We start from the raw sequence: 20,761 nt of genomic DNA on the forward strand, positions 1-20,761 counted from the left end.
TTTTGAGTGTGTTGGGTTTATATGTTTTATCACTAATCTCCAAAATTAGCTGAAAATACCCTTGTTAGTCCAAGCATTGTTCATGGTGTTGATTTTACAGGCAGCATGGTCTGGTGTGCTTGGATTTCTTTTGTTATAACTCTCTCACAGAATAAAAACCAACAATGTTTCTTTACTTTTAGTCAACTTTGTGCTAGTCTCCTAATGGGTTTCCTGATATTTCATGTTTTTCCTAGCTGTAGCTAAATAAACAATAGCAGAGAATAGACTCTTTTATAATTTTTCAAATATATGTATTTTTCTTCTTTCCTACTAGTTCAGTCTTCTATCCCCTGCTTTTTATCAGCTGGTATTTGAATGTCCCGTATTCTTGTAATTTTATCAGTTTCTATAATTCCTTCATCTCACAATAACTGCACTTTTTTCCTTCAGTGTATGCCCACGGATGGGTCAGTATTATTGATGATGTAATTAAATTATTACAAAATTCACTCAGCTCTACGTTTATTTCTATGTGGGTTCAGTGATGGGGGTGTGCTCGCTGAAGTATTTGTAGGTTTGAAGACTGACTGAAGCTCTTCACACATTCACTGCACTGGAATGGTTTTTCCCCTGTGTGTGTTCTCTGATGCCATTTTAGGCTTGGTAAATATATAAAGCTCTTCCCACAATCGCTGCACTTGAATGGTTTTTCCCATGTGTGTGTTCGCTGATGATTAATTAATGTTACTGAATTCCTAAAACTACTTCCACATTCACTGCAATGATATGTTTTTCCCCTGTGTGTGTTGGTTGATGAACCTTTAATTTTGATGAGTCACTAAAACTACTTCCACCTTCACTGCAATGATATGGTTTCTCCCCTGTGTGTGTTATCTGATGAATTTTTAGGACTGATAATTGACTAAGGCTCGTCAGACATTCACTGCAATGATATGGTTTTTCTCCAGTGTGTTCTCTGATGGAGTTTTAGGTCTGATAAATATGTAAAGCTCTGCCCACATTCATTGCACTTTAATGGGGTTTCCCCAGTGTGTGTTCTCTGATGCTTTTTTAGGTGGGATGATTGACTAAACCTTTTCATACATTCACTGCAATGGTAGGGTTTTTCCCCTGTGTGTGTTTTCTGGTGCTGTTTTAGGTGTGATGATTTACAAAAGCTCTTCACACATTCACTGCACGTGTATGGTTTTTCCCCTGTGTGATTTCTCTGATGGTATTTTAAGCCTGCTAATTGACTAAAGCTCTTCACACATTCACTGCACTTAAATGGTTTTTCCCCTGTGTGTGTTCGCTGATGATTCCTTAATGTTGTCGAACTCCTAAAACTACTTCCACATTCACTGCAATGGTATGGTTTTTCTCCAGTGTGTGTTTGTTGATGAACCTTTAATTTTGATGAGTCACTAAAACTACTTCCACATTCTCTGCAATGATATGGTTTTTCTTCAGTGTGTGTTCTCTGATGAATTTTTAGGACTGATAATTGACTAAAGCTCTTCAGACATTCACTGCAATGATATGTTTTTTCTCCAGTGTGTGTTCTCTGATGGAGTTTTAGGTGTGATAAATATATAAAGCTCTTCCCACATTCATTGCACTTTAATGGGCTTTCCCCAGTGTGTGTTAACTGATGCTGTTTTAGGTGGGATAATTGACTAAACCTTTTCATACATTCACTGCAATGGTATGGTTTTTCCCCAGTGTGTGTTTTCTGATGTTGTTTTAGGTGTGATGAGTGACAAAAGCTCTTCACACATTCACTGCACTTGTATGGTTTTTCCCCTGTGTGATTTCTCTGATGGTATTTTAAGCCTGCTAATCGACTAAAGCTCTTCACACATTCACTGCACTTAAAGGGTTTTTCCCCTGTGTGTGTACGCTGATGATTCCTTAATGTTGCCGAACTCCTAAAACTACTTCCACATTCACTGCAATGGTATGGTTTTTCTCCAGTGTGTGTTTGTTGATGAACCTTTAATTTTGATGAGTCACTAAAACTACTTCCACATTCACTGCAATGATATGGTTTTTCCCCTGTGTGTGTTCTCTGATGAATTTTTAGGATTGATAATTGACTAAAGCTCTTCAGACATTCACTGCAATGATATGTTTTTTCTCCGGTGTGTGTTCTCTGATGGAGTTTTAGGTGTGATAAATATATAAAGCCCTTCCCACATTCATTGCACTGTAATGGGGTTTCCCCGGTGTGTGTTAACTGATGCTGTTTTAGGTGAGATAATTGACTAAACCTTTTCATACATTCACTGCAATGGTATGGTTTTTGCCTAGTGTGCGTTTTCTGATGTTGTTTTAGGTGTGATGATTGACAAAAGCTCTTCACACATTCACTGCACTTGTATGGTTTTTCCCCTGTGTGATTTCTCTGATGGTATTTTAAGCCTGCTAATCGACTAAAGCTCTTCATACATTCACTGCACTTAAATGGTTTTTCCCCTGTGTGTGTTCGCTGATGAATCCTTAATGTTGAAGATTCACTAAAGCTACTTCCACATTCACTGCAATGGTATGGTTTTTCCCCAGTGTGTGTTTTCTGATGCTGTTTTAGGTGTGATGATTGACGAAAGCTCTTCACACATTCACTGCACTTGTATGGTTTTTCCCCTGTGTGATTTCTCTGATGGTATTTTAATTCTGTTAATCGTCTAAAGCTCTTCACACATTCACTGCACTTAAATGGTTTTTCCCCTGTGTGTGTTCGCTGATGATTCCTTAATGTTGATGAATTCCTAAAACTACTTGCACATTCACTGCAATGATATGGTTTTTCCCCTGTGTGTGTTTTTTGATGATACATTAATCCTGAAGAGGAAATAAAACTACTTCCACATTCAGTGCAAGTGTATGTTTTTTCTTTCTTGGTTAGTGTCTCTGAGTTGGGTATGTATTTTTCTACATCTCTTGACTGTGCTTTCTGAAGGGCCAACATGACCGATAAAGCACTTTTGTTATTCTCACACTCCATGTATGTGTGTGGTATTTAGCACGTTTGCTTTCCGAACAAACTTTAAAGTGCAAAGGTCACCAAATACTCGCCACACTCATAACATGTGCAAGGCTTCTTTGTGGGTGATTGTGTCTTTAGAAAGGATAATGGTTCTGCAAGCTTGCGAGTAAAGATCCATCGTCCTTCTGGTCGGTGCACACTGGGACAGTACTCTGTGTTTTATATAGCAGAACCCCCATTTCTTTTAACTTTCAATTAACTGTGCTTTTCGCTGGTTGCTATGGAATGGCCTGAAAGAGTTTACAATACACCTCTAGCACTGAATGGTGGTCTGATATCACTCTAGGAAGCAGAGCACTGCTGTAAACACCTCATGATCAGAGCTGGTATTAGACATGTTTACAAAAGAAGTGGTTGATCAGTGTTGCCTTAATTTTCTAGAGGTCATTTCTTCATCTTGAGGCACGGAGGTGCACCGCTGAGACTCGTAGAACCACCGAATTGTCCTTGACGGTACTCCCAAAATCTGTCAGTTTATGTTCAGGTACGGCAGCCTGCCGGCACTTATGTTTTCCTGAATACTGGAACTCAATGTTTCAGACTTTGCTTTTGCAGAATTACAGCATTATCTTCATTATTCTTAAGCATTTTGTGCAATCAAGGATTGTTTTCTGTCGGATGTAAAGAGATTTAAATTACTTAAATGGAAAATACTGGAATGTGCATATACAATTTTTAATTGATTGTAAAAGCATCTTATTTATTACTATTGTTGAAAATAATGAAGACATATTTAATCATACAGAGATATTTACATAAAAATTCCTTTGAACATGCCACAATCTTATTTATTTCAGCAAAGGTGTTCATAGAGTAACTTAGCAAAAAAAGGGCGCTCGCCTAGCACTCATATACTAGTTATAGCTTTGGGTAGATGCATATGGTCAAGATTTTGTTAAAACAAGAACAGCTCTTGGAGTATGCGATGGATCAGGAAGACTCAAGACAGCAAGGTGGAAATCAGGATGTTGTGCCATACATCAAATCTTATTGTTCATGGAGGTGACTGGTTTCATTCACTACTAACTCTTTTTTCAGGAGGATTCCCTTCGCTCTAGTCTCAAAGCCTGATTACGGGGGCCTTTTGTGCGCTGAGTGTGTTTGGGGCCCATGTGGCGTAAAGGGGCTCTATCTGGCACCTGTAGGCCCTGCATCATGTATCGACCCTCTCCCCATATAACGTTCCTGCCCAATCTAAAATGGCTCAAAAAGGGGGTGGTGATGGACAGAGTATCTGAATTAAGCAGAACACTCCTACCCAGTCAACAGATCAGGGCTTGATCCATCACCGTTTTTTAGCTCACTGCACCATCCCAGCTCAGAACCTGGCTACATGCAAATTAGTCTGTCCCTGGCCCAGTGCATCATGGGAACATGGCAGACCAACCAGGCCAGAAACCGGTCCCCGGAAGCTTGTCTCCTTTCGAGTGAAGAATTGGCTTGGTAGTTTGGTCTGCCCTGTTCCCATGAGGCATGGGATCAGACTAATTTGCATATAGCCAGGTTCGGAACTGGGGTGATGCAGTGAGCTAAAAAACAGTGATGGATCAAGCCCTGATCTGTAGACTGGGTAGGAGTGTTCTGCTTAATTCAGATACTCTGTCCATCACCACCCCCTTTTTGAATCGTTTTAGCCACCACAAGTGTGGAAGGGTATGCTCTGACATGAGTCCCTTGCTCACTGCACCATCAGGATTCAAGCAAGCCGGGCCGAAGATGGCTGTAATGCCAGAAACCGGTCCCCGGAAGCTTGTTTCCTTTCCAGTAAACAATTGGCTTGGTAGTTTGGTCTGCCCTGTTCCCATGAGGCATGGGGTCAGACTAATTTGCATATAGCCAGGTTCTGAACTGGGGTGATGCAGTGAGCTAAAAAACGGTGATGGATCAAGCCCTGATCTGTAGACTGGGTAGGAGTGTTCTGCTAAATTCAGATACTCTGTCCATCACCACCCCCTTTTTGAATCAATCTAAAATGGCGGCACCTCTAGAAATCTACATATTGACATAGGACATAGCATGTGCTTCTTATGGATGTGAGAAGTTGGCCTGATATATGATGTTCACTAGTTCTAGTGACCACCTTGTATCAGTCCAAACAACCCTTATGGTGATTGGTTGTAAGTCAACCTTATAGACCAGCTATCCTAATGGTAGCGTGGAAAAGGCAGTCTTAGGCTAAACTCTTTTGGCATGTGAAACCGGCTGTATTACCATATGTAACCCCTTGAACACCAAGTGAAAGGACACCACACAGGATATATATTGAAAATATATATCTATTTATTACTACAATAGTCCCCTGAACTCTTTATGAGCACAGGAGCAAAACACGTTAAACAAGTTACTTGATAAAATATACAAAAGTTGCACAGTTATGGATAGGCCAGGTGGCCCGCTAAACCATATATTAAGTAAGTAGTATAAGAACCATGAATTGAACAGTGGTAAGGCCTAGGGCCTTGCGAATCGTTGGGGCTACGCTGTGATAACGTTAGTTAGGAACTAGGAGGCCCACAAGATCTGGTTGCAGTGTCTAAAGCAACACACGTAAACTCATTGAAAGCAATGGGTGCGTAAAAGTTACAACGTTAAAGATTGGGAGTCTTCCGGATGGCCTAGAAATTAGTCCCTTAAAACTAGGACACTAGGAGTGTCAGCCTACATGGGAGCACCGGAGTGCCAGCGTTACCTCACCCACAGGAAGCGGGTGCAGTGGTGCCAAAGTGTCTCGTGTTTCTTGGAGCAGTTCAATGAGGTCTGGAGATGAAGATGCTGCAGGCGACCAGACAAGAAGAGTTCTGGTGTATCCAAGGGTGGATCGGAGTTGGTGAAGACCTGAAAGCAGAGGGGACAGTATTCAAGTCACTAGCCAGTGACCGGCGTGGAACCAGGAAGGAACCAGGCGATGTTGAGTTGCAAACAGGTGAAGATAGAAGCTTGTCTCTTCAGCCACATGGACACGAGGACGTCGACGACAACCAGGAGCCAGGCACAAGCTGTCCCACGAAGGATCTTGTTGTCGGAGGAGTCGGCTTCAGGATTGGAGCAAACAAGCCTTGGCAATTTCAAACCAAGCAGGAACGATGTTTGGCTTCTTACTCAGACCAGCAAGGTCTGAGGGGCTACTTCTTTTTACAGAAGCAGGGGCCAATCTGGAGCAACCAGACCAGTGGTGGATTTCCAAAGTTAGGTCGCCAAAATGGCTACCAGCCAACGGGCCAGTAACCGAGATGACACGTCGAGCAGGCAAAAGCAAAAGGGCCCCACACAGAACTCGTGGAGGATGCAGGGCTTGTCTTTTGTGCAAAGGCTGCTCGGGGCAGGGGCTTCTCAAACCCCAAAGCACAGCATTGAGGAGGCCTCGGGTGCTGCGCAGTCAGCTTGTCGTGGACTTTTCAAGAGGTACGGTCCCACATCTCTCATCGCCTCCACGGGACTCTGGTTTGCAGGGACTGTGGATCGGGCTTTTTGATGTCTGGGAGTCTGGTTCTTGTCAGGCTCTGGCCTCGGGCTCCGGCGGGAGGCACCAGCAAATCAAGTCGTTGATCGCTGGATGGGGCCTGTGTTCACAGGGTGGTCACTCCTTGGCCACAAGGGAGATTCTTCAGTCTTCTGAGCAGCAGAACGTCGAAGTCTAGAGTTTCTTCTTCTTTAAGTCGAGTTTCAGGATAATCTAAAGTCTTGGGACTCAGGTCCTAACTTTATTCCAAATCAAGGGGCTGGATTACCTACTAGGTCTGGTTACACCCCCTTTTCTTTGTTCAGTTTCGCGCCAGAGCTGGGGCTGGAGTGCCCCAGCACCGTTTTAAACTGGGGTATGCACAGGGACACCTTGTGTGCCCCAGGCATGTCTGATTCTATTCAGCCCTCCCTAACCCACTACACAAAATCCTGTCTGGGGTGGTGCTAGCACCTCCCAAGGCAGGAAACCCTTTGTCCAAGCCTCCCTCGCTGGAAGGACTCCCAGTAGCAGGAGGTCAGACTTGTGTCTGTGGTGGCAGCATCCATTTTGTGATGCTGAGGCTCTGTTTAACTTTAACCGGGGTTCAGGTTCTGTACATGTCGTGTCCCTCTAGAAGGGTGGAATGCTACCCCCGTCGCCAGAATTGGTGAGGGGGTAGTATTCCAAATCGTATGACACCTTACTCAACATGTTTGGATAATGTCAAACCAGAGTTAGCCTTTAACCGCGAGGTTCATAATGCACTTAAGAGTATATGGTATGACGCTATCATGAAACAGCTAAAGGACATGGTTCCGAAAGCTGCAGACAGGCTCAGCTCATGCTAGAGCATCATCTCACACATAGCCAAGCACTCTGCCTCCAGGATTGTTAAGGCCTGCCATAGGAGTGATTTATAGGTTACTGTGTGTCCATATATATGTTAGATATAGAAATACTATACCTAAAGCAAAGGGTGATGACACCACCTTGCCCCAGCTGAGTGATCAGCCAGTTGTGTCAAATAGTAAGGCCAGGCCAGGGGTGGCACAATACGTGCTGCAGCCCCTGGTAGGCCTTGGATGCACCTATGTCCTGGGTTCCTAGGGTACACTGTACAGGGGCTCACAAGGTGATCCATGTTCCAATTGGTAATGAACCTAAAGTGCATTGGCATTAATTTAGAGAGAGAACAGCAGGCTGTGGGTCTGATTGGCAGGCCCACAGCCACATTAAGTCAAAAACCAGTGAAGCAAAAAGCAAAAATTTGGGTGACCATAGGATAGCAGACCCTACTCTCCTACACAACCCCCCCAAACGCAGGGACAATAGACTAACCTTGACCAGTTGTGTCTTCTTGTTCTAAGTGGAAGCACCTGGAGAGACCATCTGCATTACCATGGTCAGTCCCTGGGCGGTGCTCCACTGTAAAGTCCATCCCCTGTAGGGAAATGGACCACCTGAGCAGTTTAGGATTTTCTCCCTTCATCCGATTTAGCCACAAGAGGGGCTTATGGTCGGTCTGAATATTGAAGTGAGTTCCAAATAAGTATGGTCTCAACTTCTTCAGGGCCCACACCACAGCAAAGGCCTCCCTCTCAATGGCTGACCAACGTTTCTCTCTAGGGGTCAGCCTTCTGCTAATGAAAGCAATGGGCTGGTCTTGACCATCTACATTAAGTTGTGAAAGCACAGCTCCCACCCCCAAGTCAGAAGCATCTGTTTGGACAATGAACATTGTGGAGTAGTCAGGACTCTTTAAGATAGGTGCAGAGCACATGGCCTTCTTCAGGTCATCGAATGCCTTTTGACAGCTAACTGTCCACTGAACCTTCTTGGGCATTTTCTTAGAAGTAAGATCATTAAGAGGTGCCACAATGGACCCATAGTTCTTGACAAACTTTCTGTAGTACCCAGTCAGGACTAAGAAAGCTCTGACCTGAGTCTGGGTAGTTGGAGGAGCCCAGTCCTGAATGGTCTGGATCTTACTCTCCAGTGGTTGAACCTGACCCCCATCTACAAGGCCGCCCAGGTACACAACCTTACCCTGCCTTATCTGGCACTTGGTTGCCTTGATAGTCAGGCCTGCCTTTTGCAGGGCCTCCAAAACATTCTTCAGGTGGATCAGGTGATCCTCCCAGGTGGAGCTAAAGACAGCTATATCATCTAGATATGCTGCACAAAAGTCATCCAACCCAGTAAGGACTTGGTTCACCAACCTTTGGAAAGTGGCAGGTGCATTCTTCAAACCAAAGGGCATCACCACAAATTGGTAATGACCTCCAGGGGTAGAGAATGCTGTTTTGGCTTTGGATTCCTCAGCTAGTCTGCTTTGCCAATAGCCAGCTGTCAAATCAAAGGTGCTCAAAAACTTGGCAGAAGCCAATCTGTCAATGACCTTATCTGCCCTTGGAATTGGATGAGCTTCCGTCTTAATGACTGCATTGAGACCTCTGTAGTCCACACAGAACCTCATTTCTCTCTTTCCATCTTGGGTATGAGGTTTTGGCACAAGGACTACTGGGCTGGCCCATGGGCTCTCAGATGGCTCAATTACACCTAATTCCAGCATTTTCTGCACCTCAGTCTTTATACAGTCCCTGACGTGGTCAGGTTGCCTGTAAATCTTGTTCTTTGCAGGCAGACTGTCACCAGTGTCCATCACATGGGTACACCAGTTAATCTGACTAGGTGTCAATGAAAGCATATGTCTAAAAGACTGTAAAACTTGTCTGCAGTTTTGTTGCTGATGGTCAGTGAGGCTGCCAGCTAAGGCCACACCATCAACTGAGCCATCATCAGGGTTCTGGGATAACAGGTCTGGGAGAGGGTCACTCTCTTCCTCCTGGTCCCCATCTGTAGCCATGAGCAAGCCCATGTCTGCCCTGTCAACATATGCCTTGAGTCTGTTGACATGGAGCACCCTGTGGGGGCTCCTGTGAGTGCCTAGGTTCACCAAGTAGGTAACCTCTCCCTTTTTCTCAACAACTGTGTGGGGTCCAGACCATTTATCTTGGAGGGCTGCTGGGGCCACTGGCTCCAACCCCCACACCTTCTGTCCTGGCTGGTACTCAGCAAAGAAAGCCTTTTGGTCATGCCAGGCTTTCTGAAGTTGCTGGCTAGCCTCAAGGTTTTTAGTGGTCTTCTTCATGTACTCAGCCATCCTGGAGCGGAGACCAAGTACATAGTCCACTATGTCCTGTTTAGGTTGTTTGAGAGGTAACTCCCATCCTTCCTACACTAGACATAGGGGTCCCCTTACAGGATGCCCAAACAGAAGCTCAAAAGGGCTGTAGCCAACCCCCTTCTGTGGAACCTCTCTGTAAGCAACCAGAAGGCAGGGTAGAAGGATGTCCCATCTTCGCCTAAGCTGTTCAGGTAACCCTTTGATCATACCCTTCATGGTTTTGTTGAATCTTTCAACACGTCCATTACTCTGTGGATGATAGGGAGTAGTGAATTTGTAGTTTACACCACACTCCTTCCACATTGCAGTCAAGTATCCTGACATGAAGATGGCACCTCTGTCAGATACAACCTCCTTTGGAAAGCCCACTCTTGAGAATACTCCCAGGAGGGCTCTTGCCACAACAGGTGCTGTTGTGGTGCTTAGGGGAATAGCCTCTGGATACCTGGTGGCATGATCCACTACCACCAGTATAAATCTGTGCCCAGATGCTGTGGGAGGATTCATTGGTCCAACAATATCAATTCCCACTCTTTCAAAGGGTACCCCCACCACAGGTAGTGGTATCAGGGGGGGCCTTTGTTGTGCCACCTGCTTTGGCACTGGCTTGGCAGGTTACACAGGAGCGACAAAACTCCTTAGTATCTTCAGACATGTGGGGCCAGTGAAAGTGAGGGACAAGCCTGTCCCAAGTCTTGTTCTGGCCCAGTTGTCCTGCTAAGGGAATATCATGGGCTAAGGTAAGAAGGAAACCCCTGAATGACTGAGGTATAACCAACCTCCTGAAAGCACCAGGCTTGGGGTCTCTACCCTCATAATAAAGGAGTTCTTCATCCCAGTACACCTTGTGGGTACCTGTAGCATTCCCAGCAGCCTCAGCAGCAGCTTGCTGTCTGAGGGGTTCAAGAGAGGAACAGTCTAACTGTGCCTGCCTCAAGTCTGCCCTTGAAGGTCCCCCTGTCCCAAGAAACACAACCTGGTCAGGTTCAAGCTCTTCTGGGACAGTTCCTTCAATGGTCTCACAATCAGCTTCCTGGGAAGGCTGATCATCACTTGTAGGTAGGAGGGAAGGCACTGCCTTAACCCTACTGCTCTTTCTCTTGGTAGGCACTTGGTCCATTGTTCCAGGATCCAAGACCTGTTGTTCAGCGAGGCACTGCTTGGCCTGTGACCTGGTCACAGCAAGGACATGTGATGAAATCCCTAACATCTCAGCATGAGTCCTGTACTCCACTTCTGACCATTGTGAGGACTCAAGGTCATTGCCCAACAGACATTCAACAGGGAGATCTGCACTAACCACAACTCTTTTGAGGCCAGTTACCCCTCCCCTGGAGAAATTAACAACAGCCACACTATGTGTAGTAGTGACATTGCTAGCGTTGGTCACCAGGTAATTATCACCCAGTACAATCTGTCCAGGGTCCACAAAGGCTGGTGTCACCATAGTGAAACTGGCACAGGTGTCCCTGTAGGCTTGAGCCACTTTGTCATTTATTAAAGGTGTCTGTCTGTACTTGCCCAGATTAGTGGGGCTCACAGTAGTGGTCATGGCTATGTCCACATCACAGATCAAGACAGCATGTGTGGGGGTTCTGACTAGGCTAGAATCCACCTCAGTACCCAGGGTTAACCCTACTACACCCTTGGCTTGGGAACTACCACTGCTTACTGTACTAGGGGGTGCAGGTGCCTCAGGGGCTGCAGTGGTAGGGGCTCCAGTTTTCCTACAGTCACTGGTCCAGTGACTAGTGTTCTTACAAGTAGAACACCATGGTTTTCTTTGGCCATCTTTCTTCTGCTTCTTGGAAGTTTGGGACCCCCCCTCCATGGTTTGTTGGGGCCCTGTAGAAGACTTTTGGTCTTTTGGTTTCTGCTCCCCACCCTTCTGGTCTGCTTTCTTTTGATCACCACCTTGGACCTGGTTTTTCTGCTTAACCCTGGTTCTGATTGAAATCCTTTATTCGGCATTACAACAACACCATAAAAGTACAGATTAAAAAATTCATAATAACATTTCATTAATAGATAAGATAAAATGGTGAGTACTATTTACAACATCATGAGGCTACTCCCCACCCCTGAGTACGCACAGTTTCATCTGTCAACGAGAGATCTTAGTCTAAAAGCACATCTTAAAAAATTTGTGACACAAAATAAAATCAGGGGCTCTCTGGCTTCTTTTAAAAAAACAAGGGCATGTCTTGCCGATCTTAACTTAGCCTTCTTAAATAAATGTATTAAAAAATGGCGCCTAGGTATCCGATAAAAGGGGCATAAAAGCACAAAGTGAAGGGTGTCCTGCGGAGATCTATGATCGCAGCCGCAGGGCCCCTTTGCCTCAACTGTATGCGTAAAGCCGTCTGGTTTAGCTAGGAGGTGATGGAGCAAATTAAACCTAAACCGCGTGAGCAAGAACCTATCTTGTGAGTTATAGATTAGGGAAAGATAAGGTTCCATGGCCTGATACGGTTGCATCTCCCTGTAAATCACAACCAAATATTTATCTTTTTCCATGGCTTCACGGGTCATTTCGTTGTGGTTGCGCAACTTCTCCTTTGTCCTCGCAAGATCGCATGAAGTGATGCACCTTGGTTGTGTGAATAGATACCCAAATCCTATGCTCTCAGCGGACTCTTTCACGTACTTCAACCAGGGGATGGTCATTCCCCTGTCTCTGCCTATACAGTCTGCAATTATCAACTTTGTCAAATTTGCCTCCTGGTTCAGCCAAATTTTTATCCAAGCCAGGAGGGGTTTATTCCTTGCCCTGTCCATCAGATACAGACAGCCTAATTCTTCATGGACAATTGATGACGGAACACATTGGGGGACTTTGAGGAGCCTCCTGAAGTGCTTATTTTCCAGTGTCTGTAAACTGCTTGAGTCAGACATGCCCCAAAGGTCAGCACCATACAAGGTTTTATCCATTGTAATCGCGTTATAGAGTGTCAGCATTTGGTCCGGGGCCCAACGGCCCAGTCTGCGGCCGAACTGCATGACCACCCCTACGCTTGCAGCTAGCCTGTTTCCATGTTCCTCAATCAGGGGTTTAAAATTAAGATTTCTGTCAAATAGTATTCCTAAGTATGAGAAGGTCTGCACCTTGGCCAGGCCAGTTGTACCTATAGTGTAATTAAATTGTTTGACCTTTCGTTTAGGGCCCAACTCCATGATGTAAGATTTTTTCAGGTTGGCAGATAGGTCCAGCCCAGCCATAAACTCGACAAACCCGTTAATCAGACGCTGCAGTCCCCTTGGCGTGCGCGCCAAGAGCACCGCATCGTCTGCATAGAGCAGTAGTGGTATGGGTCTAGTTCCAATTCTGGGCGTATCTACTTTTAGGTTTAGCAGAAAACTTTCAAGCCCGTTAATATAGATGGAGAACAGGAAGGGAGCGAGTATGCACCCTTGCCTAACCCCACTCGTACATTTAAAGACCTCCGTCTGGTCACCCTCCAGGTTATACCTCACTTTTGCTGTGGTGTTGTAATGCAACCTTCTGAGAATATGGATAAGGCCAGGGTCGATCCCCAGATCAGCAAGTATTGCCCACAGTTTTGGTCTGTTCACGCAATCGAACGCTGCGGCCAAGTCCATAAAGGCTAGGTATACGTTCTCCTGGCTGGCTACAGTATATTTTGCAACCAGGAGGTACAAATTCAAACATTGGTCCGTTGTAGACCTCCCAGCCCTGAAGCCATATTGCACCTCAGTGAGTATAGAGTTCTCCTCTTCCCAGCCCATCATACGATTTAGGATTGCTCTACCCATGACTTTAGCTGTAACGTCAATCAATGAGATGGGCCTATAGCAACCTGGACTGTCCCTATTGCCCTTTTTAAAGATTGGAACAATTACCGCGGTTGACCAAGAGCGGGGAAGGCCCACAGCTATTGCCTCGTTTATCACCCTTGTTACCAACGGGGCCCATAGGTCAATACTGCTCAAAAAGAGATCAGGCGGTATCCCATCAGGGCCCGGGGCTTTATTTCGGGTTAGACCCTTTATACCTGCTTCTATCTCTTTTAGGGAGAACTCGACTCCCCCTACTAGTATCTCTCTACAGTCAACTTGGTCTTCTGCTGCCTGAGTTCCCCTGTTGTACAGCACACTAAAGTGTTTAACCCACTGATCAGGTAGTACATTTGATGCTATGTTGGGGTTCTTGTTGTCTTGGAAGCAAGGTCTATTGATTATTGCCCAGAACCTCGAGGAATCTCTAGACTCTGCTGCCTCGCGCAGGTCTTCCCATGTTTCTGTTTGGAGAGCTCGTTTACGCCGTATGACTTCCATTTTATAGTGTGCTCTACATAGGGTCACCTTTGCTGTATCCCTCGGCTTGGTTTTTAGGGCTTCTCTCAGTTTACTCTGGGCAGAGGAGCATCCTCTGTCAAACCATCTGGGCTTATTATTGGTCTCCATCCTTTTCCCTGGGGCTTGCGTTAAACTGGCCACCAGACGACCCAACTCCTCGAATGACTCTACCACCAGGGTCCCCTTAATCTCCCAATCAAGGCATACCTCCAGTTGCTTCCTCCTTTCCGTAACTAGTGATTTATAAAAACTTTCGGGATTGAGACTAGCCCATTTCAATCTTCTGCCTTGGTCTGTGACTCTTTCCATCATGTCTGGATTTGTCCCCCTTCTTCTTTTATTTGATTTTGACAGGGCCAATGACATTACCAGGGGATTGTGGTCACTGAAACCACTGCAATCAATAGCAAAACTTAAAATGCTACGTTTTAGGTGACAAGAGACTGCTATAAAATCAATGAAAGTACTACATCCTCTACCTTTGAAGGTTGGGTTGATACCACCTTCTTTGTTTAGGGGTAATAGGTCCATTAGGTACGCCAGATTAATTTTCCCTATTAAGGAATTCAATTTAGTGCCCTGCGCTGTGTGTTCCAGGTGAGCGCCCTCCTTAATGCTACAGGATTCCCATTTTTCTGTAAGAGGTATTAAGTGCGGGCAGAGGTGACAATTGTAATCTCCTGCAATTAAAACTGATGGTGCTGGAGTGTCTGTCATTTGCTCTATCTCCCGCCCTAGTCGAGCCTCTAACTCATCCCCCTTACATCCCCCTGCATTATAAAAGTTAACAATTACTAAATTAAGTTCCCGGGTCTTGAACTGGACTGCCAGCATGCAATCTGATTTCCAGTTTAGGTCCCTCCAGGTCCCCTCCAACGCTAAACTTGCCCACAAAAGCAATCCCCCTTTAGCACGACCCGACCTCGACCCAACTGCTGGGGTTCCAAACAATTTATACCCCGTGAGGTTAAATCTGGTCGGGTCAGTTTCCCATGTTTCCTGAAGGCAAATTACGTTAAATTTAGTTATGTAATCTGTCCATTCCTTCATTGGGAATTTGGCTGCCAACCCCGCCACATTCCATGACAAAAGATCAAACTTGTTCCACTTGTTTTCTAACATACTGGGGGGTCCTGTGCTTAAACACACTGGCAAGATCTTTTTAGTTACATTGGGACCTATGTCTTCCCCTGACCGTCTTGGTTGTCAGTCACAGTCTTCCAACCCAGACAGACCCTCAAATCTATTATATAATGCTACATTCTGCGTGTGGTGCCAGGTTACGTCCTCCCTTCTAGTATGGTTACCCCCTGTACAATTTTGTTGCGGTGCGTAAAAGAAATTTAGGGGGAGTGGGTAGATTCTAGATCCAGGGTTCTGATTGACCCTGTTACATATAAAGTCAGCGCATCTTATGTCCCTAAAGTTGACAGTCACACAATCACCCCCCAAAGATTTCTGGCCACTTCCCACCCAGTTCACTCTTCTAACGTGTATTATTTCTCCTTGAATGTCTCTGGGTAGTGGGCGATTGATGTTCAGCCAATGCGTGCATTTATTCTTCAGATCCCAATAGGTTTCCCTTGTTCCTAATTCTAACTCGGGTACTCCTGAGAGTACCACCACATAGGGGGCTGAGTGTGGTGGCAAATTAACAGTTTTTTGATTTTGCACCTTCCTATGCGTCGAGGGAATTTCCCTGGGCTGGGGATTTGCTAGTGGTTGTGCTTTGGCTATATCGCCCAATGTGTTCAAATTTGCCCCTGGCAGTTGGGGGGTCTTAGATGATTTACTGAAAGATGAGGGTAAAGTACGGGTGGGGACCACTGCAGGGTTTGTTCTAGAACACAAGCTATCTTTAGGTGGGGCATTGGGGGTGGGCGTCAGGGTCTTCGAGGTCCCTGCAGAGTTGGGCCCCTCTGTCACCTGCTGTTTGCCCTTTTCCCCTCTGCTCTGGGTGCCCCTAATCTGTGGAGAGGATAATAAAAGTTCGAGGCACACCAATCTACTCTCAATCCGATCTAATCTGTCGTGTAGTGGCAGGGTAATTTTTTTAACAATATATTCCAGCCTTCTCCAAAAAGGGTTCTCACAATCTGCTAAAGCTTTTTCCCCTTTGTCTGCTGTTAGACTTACTTCTGCATTTTGTGTTAGTGATGTAATTAGTTCTCGGGAAGGTTGAGTTGTTACACTTTCTTTTGGGGCAACTTCCTTGGTTTTTCTGCTACCTTTTCCCCCTCCCCCTGTGGGTTGGGCCCCTGCCTGCTTTCCTTTTGTAGTTTGGGCATGCAATTTCCTGGGTTCTGCTGTTTTAACACCCGTAGCTGACCTAGTTTTAATTTTTGGAGAGGGTAACCTTTTCGTGAGGTCAACTAGGCTGAGTCTGGCTTCTGGGCTAACTTCAGAAGGTACTGTTGCTTCCTTCCAGTTTAGATCTATGCTCCCTCGTGCCTCCCCCCTACCAGTCCCTAAATCTCTGCTTCTATCCTCGAGGTGAGCCGGCGACCTTGCCTGTGCTATGCTGCCCAGTGAAGAGCGCTTATCTAACAGGGGGTCTAGTGATAGTCTCTTTTCCGTTAACTCAATGTCCTTGGCAAGTGCGCTTGAGACTCTGATCAGGAAATTGTCCAAGGTGCCCATCAATGTCCCTCCATTTGTTTTCCCGCACTGACCTCCTGGCTGAGGCGATGAGGCCATGATCACAGATTGGACTTGGCACTGTCCGCAAGTTTCAAACCGCTCAAATTCGAAAATTACAGTCCAAATCCGAATATAATACAAAGACTCACCACCCTTATAGGTCAGTCAGAGATAAGGGGGGTGGCCCGTCCCGTCCTTGTCCGGTCTCGAACGGGCTAAAACGGGCCCTCCCTTGGCCCGGGCTTCGCCCGGCGTCCCACGAGGCGGGGCTTCCAGGGATTATATGCGCCTCCTGGCGCGGATTGATGCTGTCACGAGTCCTGCCGGTGCCGCAAGGGCTGATGGGGTTTGTTGTCCCCACCTGCACTCCACACTGCGGCCTCACCAGCAAGGTGGCAGTAGCTGGTCGGGCGGCGGGAGGCAGGAGTACAGCTCCGGTAGTATGGCGGCGCTGGTCACGGAAACAAAAGTCTAAAGGTAGGCTGGCAGCAATGTCCTCGGCGATCTAGTAATGCTCTCCCACGCTCTGCCGGGCTTCCAGGGATTATATGCGCCTCCTGGCACGGATTGATGCTGTCACGGGTCCCGCCGGTGCCGCAAGGGCTGATGGGGTTTGTTGTCCCCACCTGCACTTCTCACTGCGGCCTCACCAGCAAGGTGGCAGTAGCTGGTCGGGCGGCGGGAGGCAGGAGTACAGCTCCGGTAGTATGGCGGCGCTGGGCACGGAAACAAAAGTCTAAAGGTAGGCTGGCAGCAATGTCCTCGGCGATCTAGTAATGCTCTCCCACGCTCTGCCGGGCTTCCAGGGATTATATGCGCCTCCTGGCGCGGATTGATGCTGTCACGGGTCCCGCCGGTGCCGCAAGGGCTGATGGGGTTTGTTGTCCCCACCTGCACTCCTCACTGCGGCCTCACCAGCAAGGTGGCAGTAGCTGGTCGGGCGGCGGGAGGCAGGAGTACAGCTCCGGTAGTATGGCGGCGCTGGTCACGGAAACAAAAGTCTAAAGGTAGGCTGGCAGCAATGTCCTCGGCGATCTAGTAATGCTCTCCCTGGTCCAGTGACTAGTGTTCTTACAAGTAGAACACCATGGTTTTCTTTGGCCATCTTTCTTCTTCTTCTTGGAAGTTTGGGACCCCCCCTCCATGGTTTGTTTGGGCCCTGTAGAAGACTTCTGGTCTTTTGGTTTCTGCTCCCCACCCTTCTGGTCTGCTTTCTTTTGATCACCACCTTGGACCTGGTTTTTCTGCTTAACCCTGGTTCTAACCCATTTGTCTGCCTTCTTACCCAATTCTTGGGGAGAGGTCAGATCTGAGTCAATCAGGTGTTGATGCAACTGCTGGTTCTGACAATTATTATGAATCTGTTCTCTCACTAAAAGATTGTACAATCCTGTATAGTCAGTGAATTTACTTCCCAGTAACCAGCCCTCCAGAGCCTTAGTGGCACAATCAACAAAATCAGTCCAGTCCTGAGTCTGTGTCTTCTGGGTATCTCTGAACATTAACCTGTACTGTTCAGTGGTTAAGCCAAACCCATCAATCAGAGCACTCTTCAGGACAGAGTAGTTGTTAGCATCCCCATCACTAACTGTGAGGAGCTTGTGTCTACCTTTCTCTTCAAAGGAGAGCCACAAGATTGCTGCCCACTTACTCTGGGGTACCTGCGGTACTTTGCAGGCCCTCTCCAAAGCAGTTATCCACTTTTGGATGTCATCCCCTATCTTGTAAGGGGGCACAATCTTACTCAGGTTTCTATTGTCATAGGACCTGTCTTTATCCTTAGGGATATTGCTGCCACCAGTGGAATCTAATCCACTCTCTCTATGCTCTCTAGCACGAGCAAGCTTCTCCTTAGTTAAGGCAACTTCTATTTCTTGCCTCTCAATTCTAAGTTGAGCCTCTCTCATCTTGGCCTCATGCACTTTCCTCTGACGGGAAGTCATCCTCCTCTGAGTAGGCACCTGTGGGCCATTAGATGTATTGGAGTGATTGGATTCACCTGAGTGATTCCTGTTCCTCCTATACCCCTGGTTAAGTCCACTTGGGGGCCTGAATGGGGCTGTCCCATTCTCATCTCCAAGGTGTCTTAGGTTAGCCTGGCTAAGCCTCCTGACTTGGACCTGGCTATGCCCTTCTTCTTCAGAATCATCCTTCCCCTGATCTGAATCATCATCATCATCATCATCATCAATAACTGGGGGATCCCAGGCATCGTCTGTTGGAGTCATGACCTCTTCATCATCCCCTGTAGGGGCTGGTTCAGAGGTTTTCAGAGCTTCAGACTCTTCTAAAAGCTCTAGGAGGTGCTGAGTGGTAGGGGTAGACCCTTGTTTCAGTTTCCTGGTAGAACACAAGTTCCTCAACTCCTGAAAACTGAGGATAGCAAATCTGGATGGTGCCTTGGGTAGGTCACTCTCCACAGTTGGAAGTCCACTGGATCCTTCTGCGCCAGCCATTTGCTCTAGTGAGGTGGATATGTTGCAATCTACCTACTCTAAGTGTTCTTCCTACTGAACCCTCTCTAGTAGTTGTAGTCAGGGTGTGCTAAGCCCTATCCTCTACAACACTAAGTTCAGTAGAACTTAAATATACTATCCTTGTTTTTAAATGTACCTATAGGTCCCTGTATGATCTTTCAAAAGGTATTGCAAAGATTACAATGGTAAAACAACAGCAAGCTCAAATCCCAACTGCTGCTCACCAATGTGAGAAGTTGGCCTGATATATGATGTTCACTAGTTCTAGTGACCACCATGTATCAGTCCAAACAACTCTTATGGTGATTGGTTGCAAGTCAACCTTATGGACCATATATCCTAATGGTAGCCTGGATAAAGAAGTCTTAGGCTAAACTCTTTTGTCATGTGAAGCCGGCTGTATTACCATATTTAACCCCTTGAACACCAAGTGAAAGGACACCGCACAGGATATATATTGAAAATATATATGTATTTATTACTACAATAGTCGCCTGAACTCTTTATGAGCACAGGAGCAAAACACGTTAAACAAGTTACTTGATAAAATATGCAAAAGTTGCACAGTTATGGATAGGCCAGGTGGCCCGCTAAACCATATATTAAGTAAGTAGTATAAGAACCACGAATCGAACAGTGGTAAGGACTAGGGCCTTGGGAATCGCTGGGGCTACGCTGTGATAATGTTAGTTAGGAACTAGGAGGCCCACGGGATCTGGTTGCAGTGTCTAAAGCAACACGCGTACACTCATTGAAAGCAATGGGTGCGTAAAAGTTACAAAGTTAAAGATTGGGAGTCTTCTGGATGACCTAGAACTTAGTCCCTTAAAACTAGGACACTAGGAGTGTCAGCCAACACGGGAGCACCGGAGTGCCAGCGTTACCTCACCCACAGGTAGCGGGTGCAGTGGTGCCAAAGTGTGTCGGGTTTCTTGGAGCAGTTCAATGGAGCCTGGAGATGAAGATGCTGCAGGCTACCAGACGAGAAGAGTTCCGATGGATCCAAGGGTGGATCGGAGTTGGTGAATCCCTGAAAGCAGAGGGGACAGTGTTCAAGTCACTTGCCAGTGACCGGCGTGGAACCAGGAAGGAACCAGGCGATGTTGAGTTGCAAACAGGTGAAGATAGAAGCTTGTCTCTTCAGCAACGTGGACACGAGGACGTCGACGACAACCAGGAGCCAGGCATGAGCTGTCCTATGAAGGATCTTGTTGTCGGCAGAGTCGGCTTCAGGATTGAAGTAAACAAGCCTTGGCAATTTCAAACCAAGCAGGAACGATGTTTGGCTTCTTACTCAGACCAGCAAGGTCTGAGGGGCTACTTCTTTTTACAGAAGCAGGGGCCTGTCTGGAGCAACCAGACCAGCAGTGGATTTCCAAAGTTAGGTTGCCAAAATGGCTACCAGCCAACGGGCCAGTAACCGGGATGACGCGTCGAGCAGGCAAAAGCAAAAGGGCCCCACGCAGAACTCGTGGAGGATGCAGGGCTTGTCTTTGGTGCAAAGGCTGCTCGAGGCAGTGGCTTCTCAAACCCCAAAGCACAGCATTGAGGAGGCCTCGGGTGCTGCGCAGTCAGCTTGTCGTGGACTTTTCAAGAGGTCCGTCGCACGTCTCTCGTCGCCTCCACGGGTCTCTGGTTTGCAGGGACTGTGGATCGAACTGTTGAATGTC

General features: G+C 46.6%; 1 protein-coding gene across 1 annotated transcript in view; it reads right to left on the bottom strand.

Annotated features, from left to right (window-relative positions):
• Positions 1 to 370: 370 nt before the first annotated feature.
• Positions 371 to 20,761, bottom strand: part of LOC144805519 (uncharacterized) — a 138,103-nt gene continuing 117,712 nt past the window's right edge. The window contains exons 4-5 of the mRNA XM_078672057.1: positions 18,729 to 18,954; positions 371 to 2,995 (exon numbers count right to left, since the gene is read on the bottom strand). Of these exons, the coding sequence (XP_078528183.1) occupies positions 923 to 2,995; positions 18,729 to 18,954 (2,299 nt within the window). The 3' untranslated portion in view covers positions 371 to 922. The remainder of the gene's footprint in view (positions 2,996 to 18,728; positions 18,955 to 20,761) is intronic.

Source organism: Lissotriton helveticus (assembly GCF_964261635.1).
Source record: "Lissotriton helveticus chromosome 1_1 unlocalized genomic scaffold, aLisHel1.1 SUPER_1_unloc_13, whole genome shotgun sequence".
In the NCBI taxonomy this organism is placed as follows: Eukaryota; Metazoa; Chordata; class Amphibia; order Caudata; family Salamandridae; genus Lissotriton; species Lissotriton helveticus.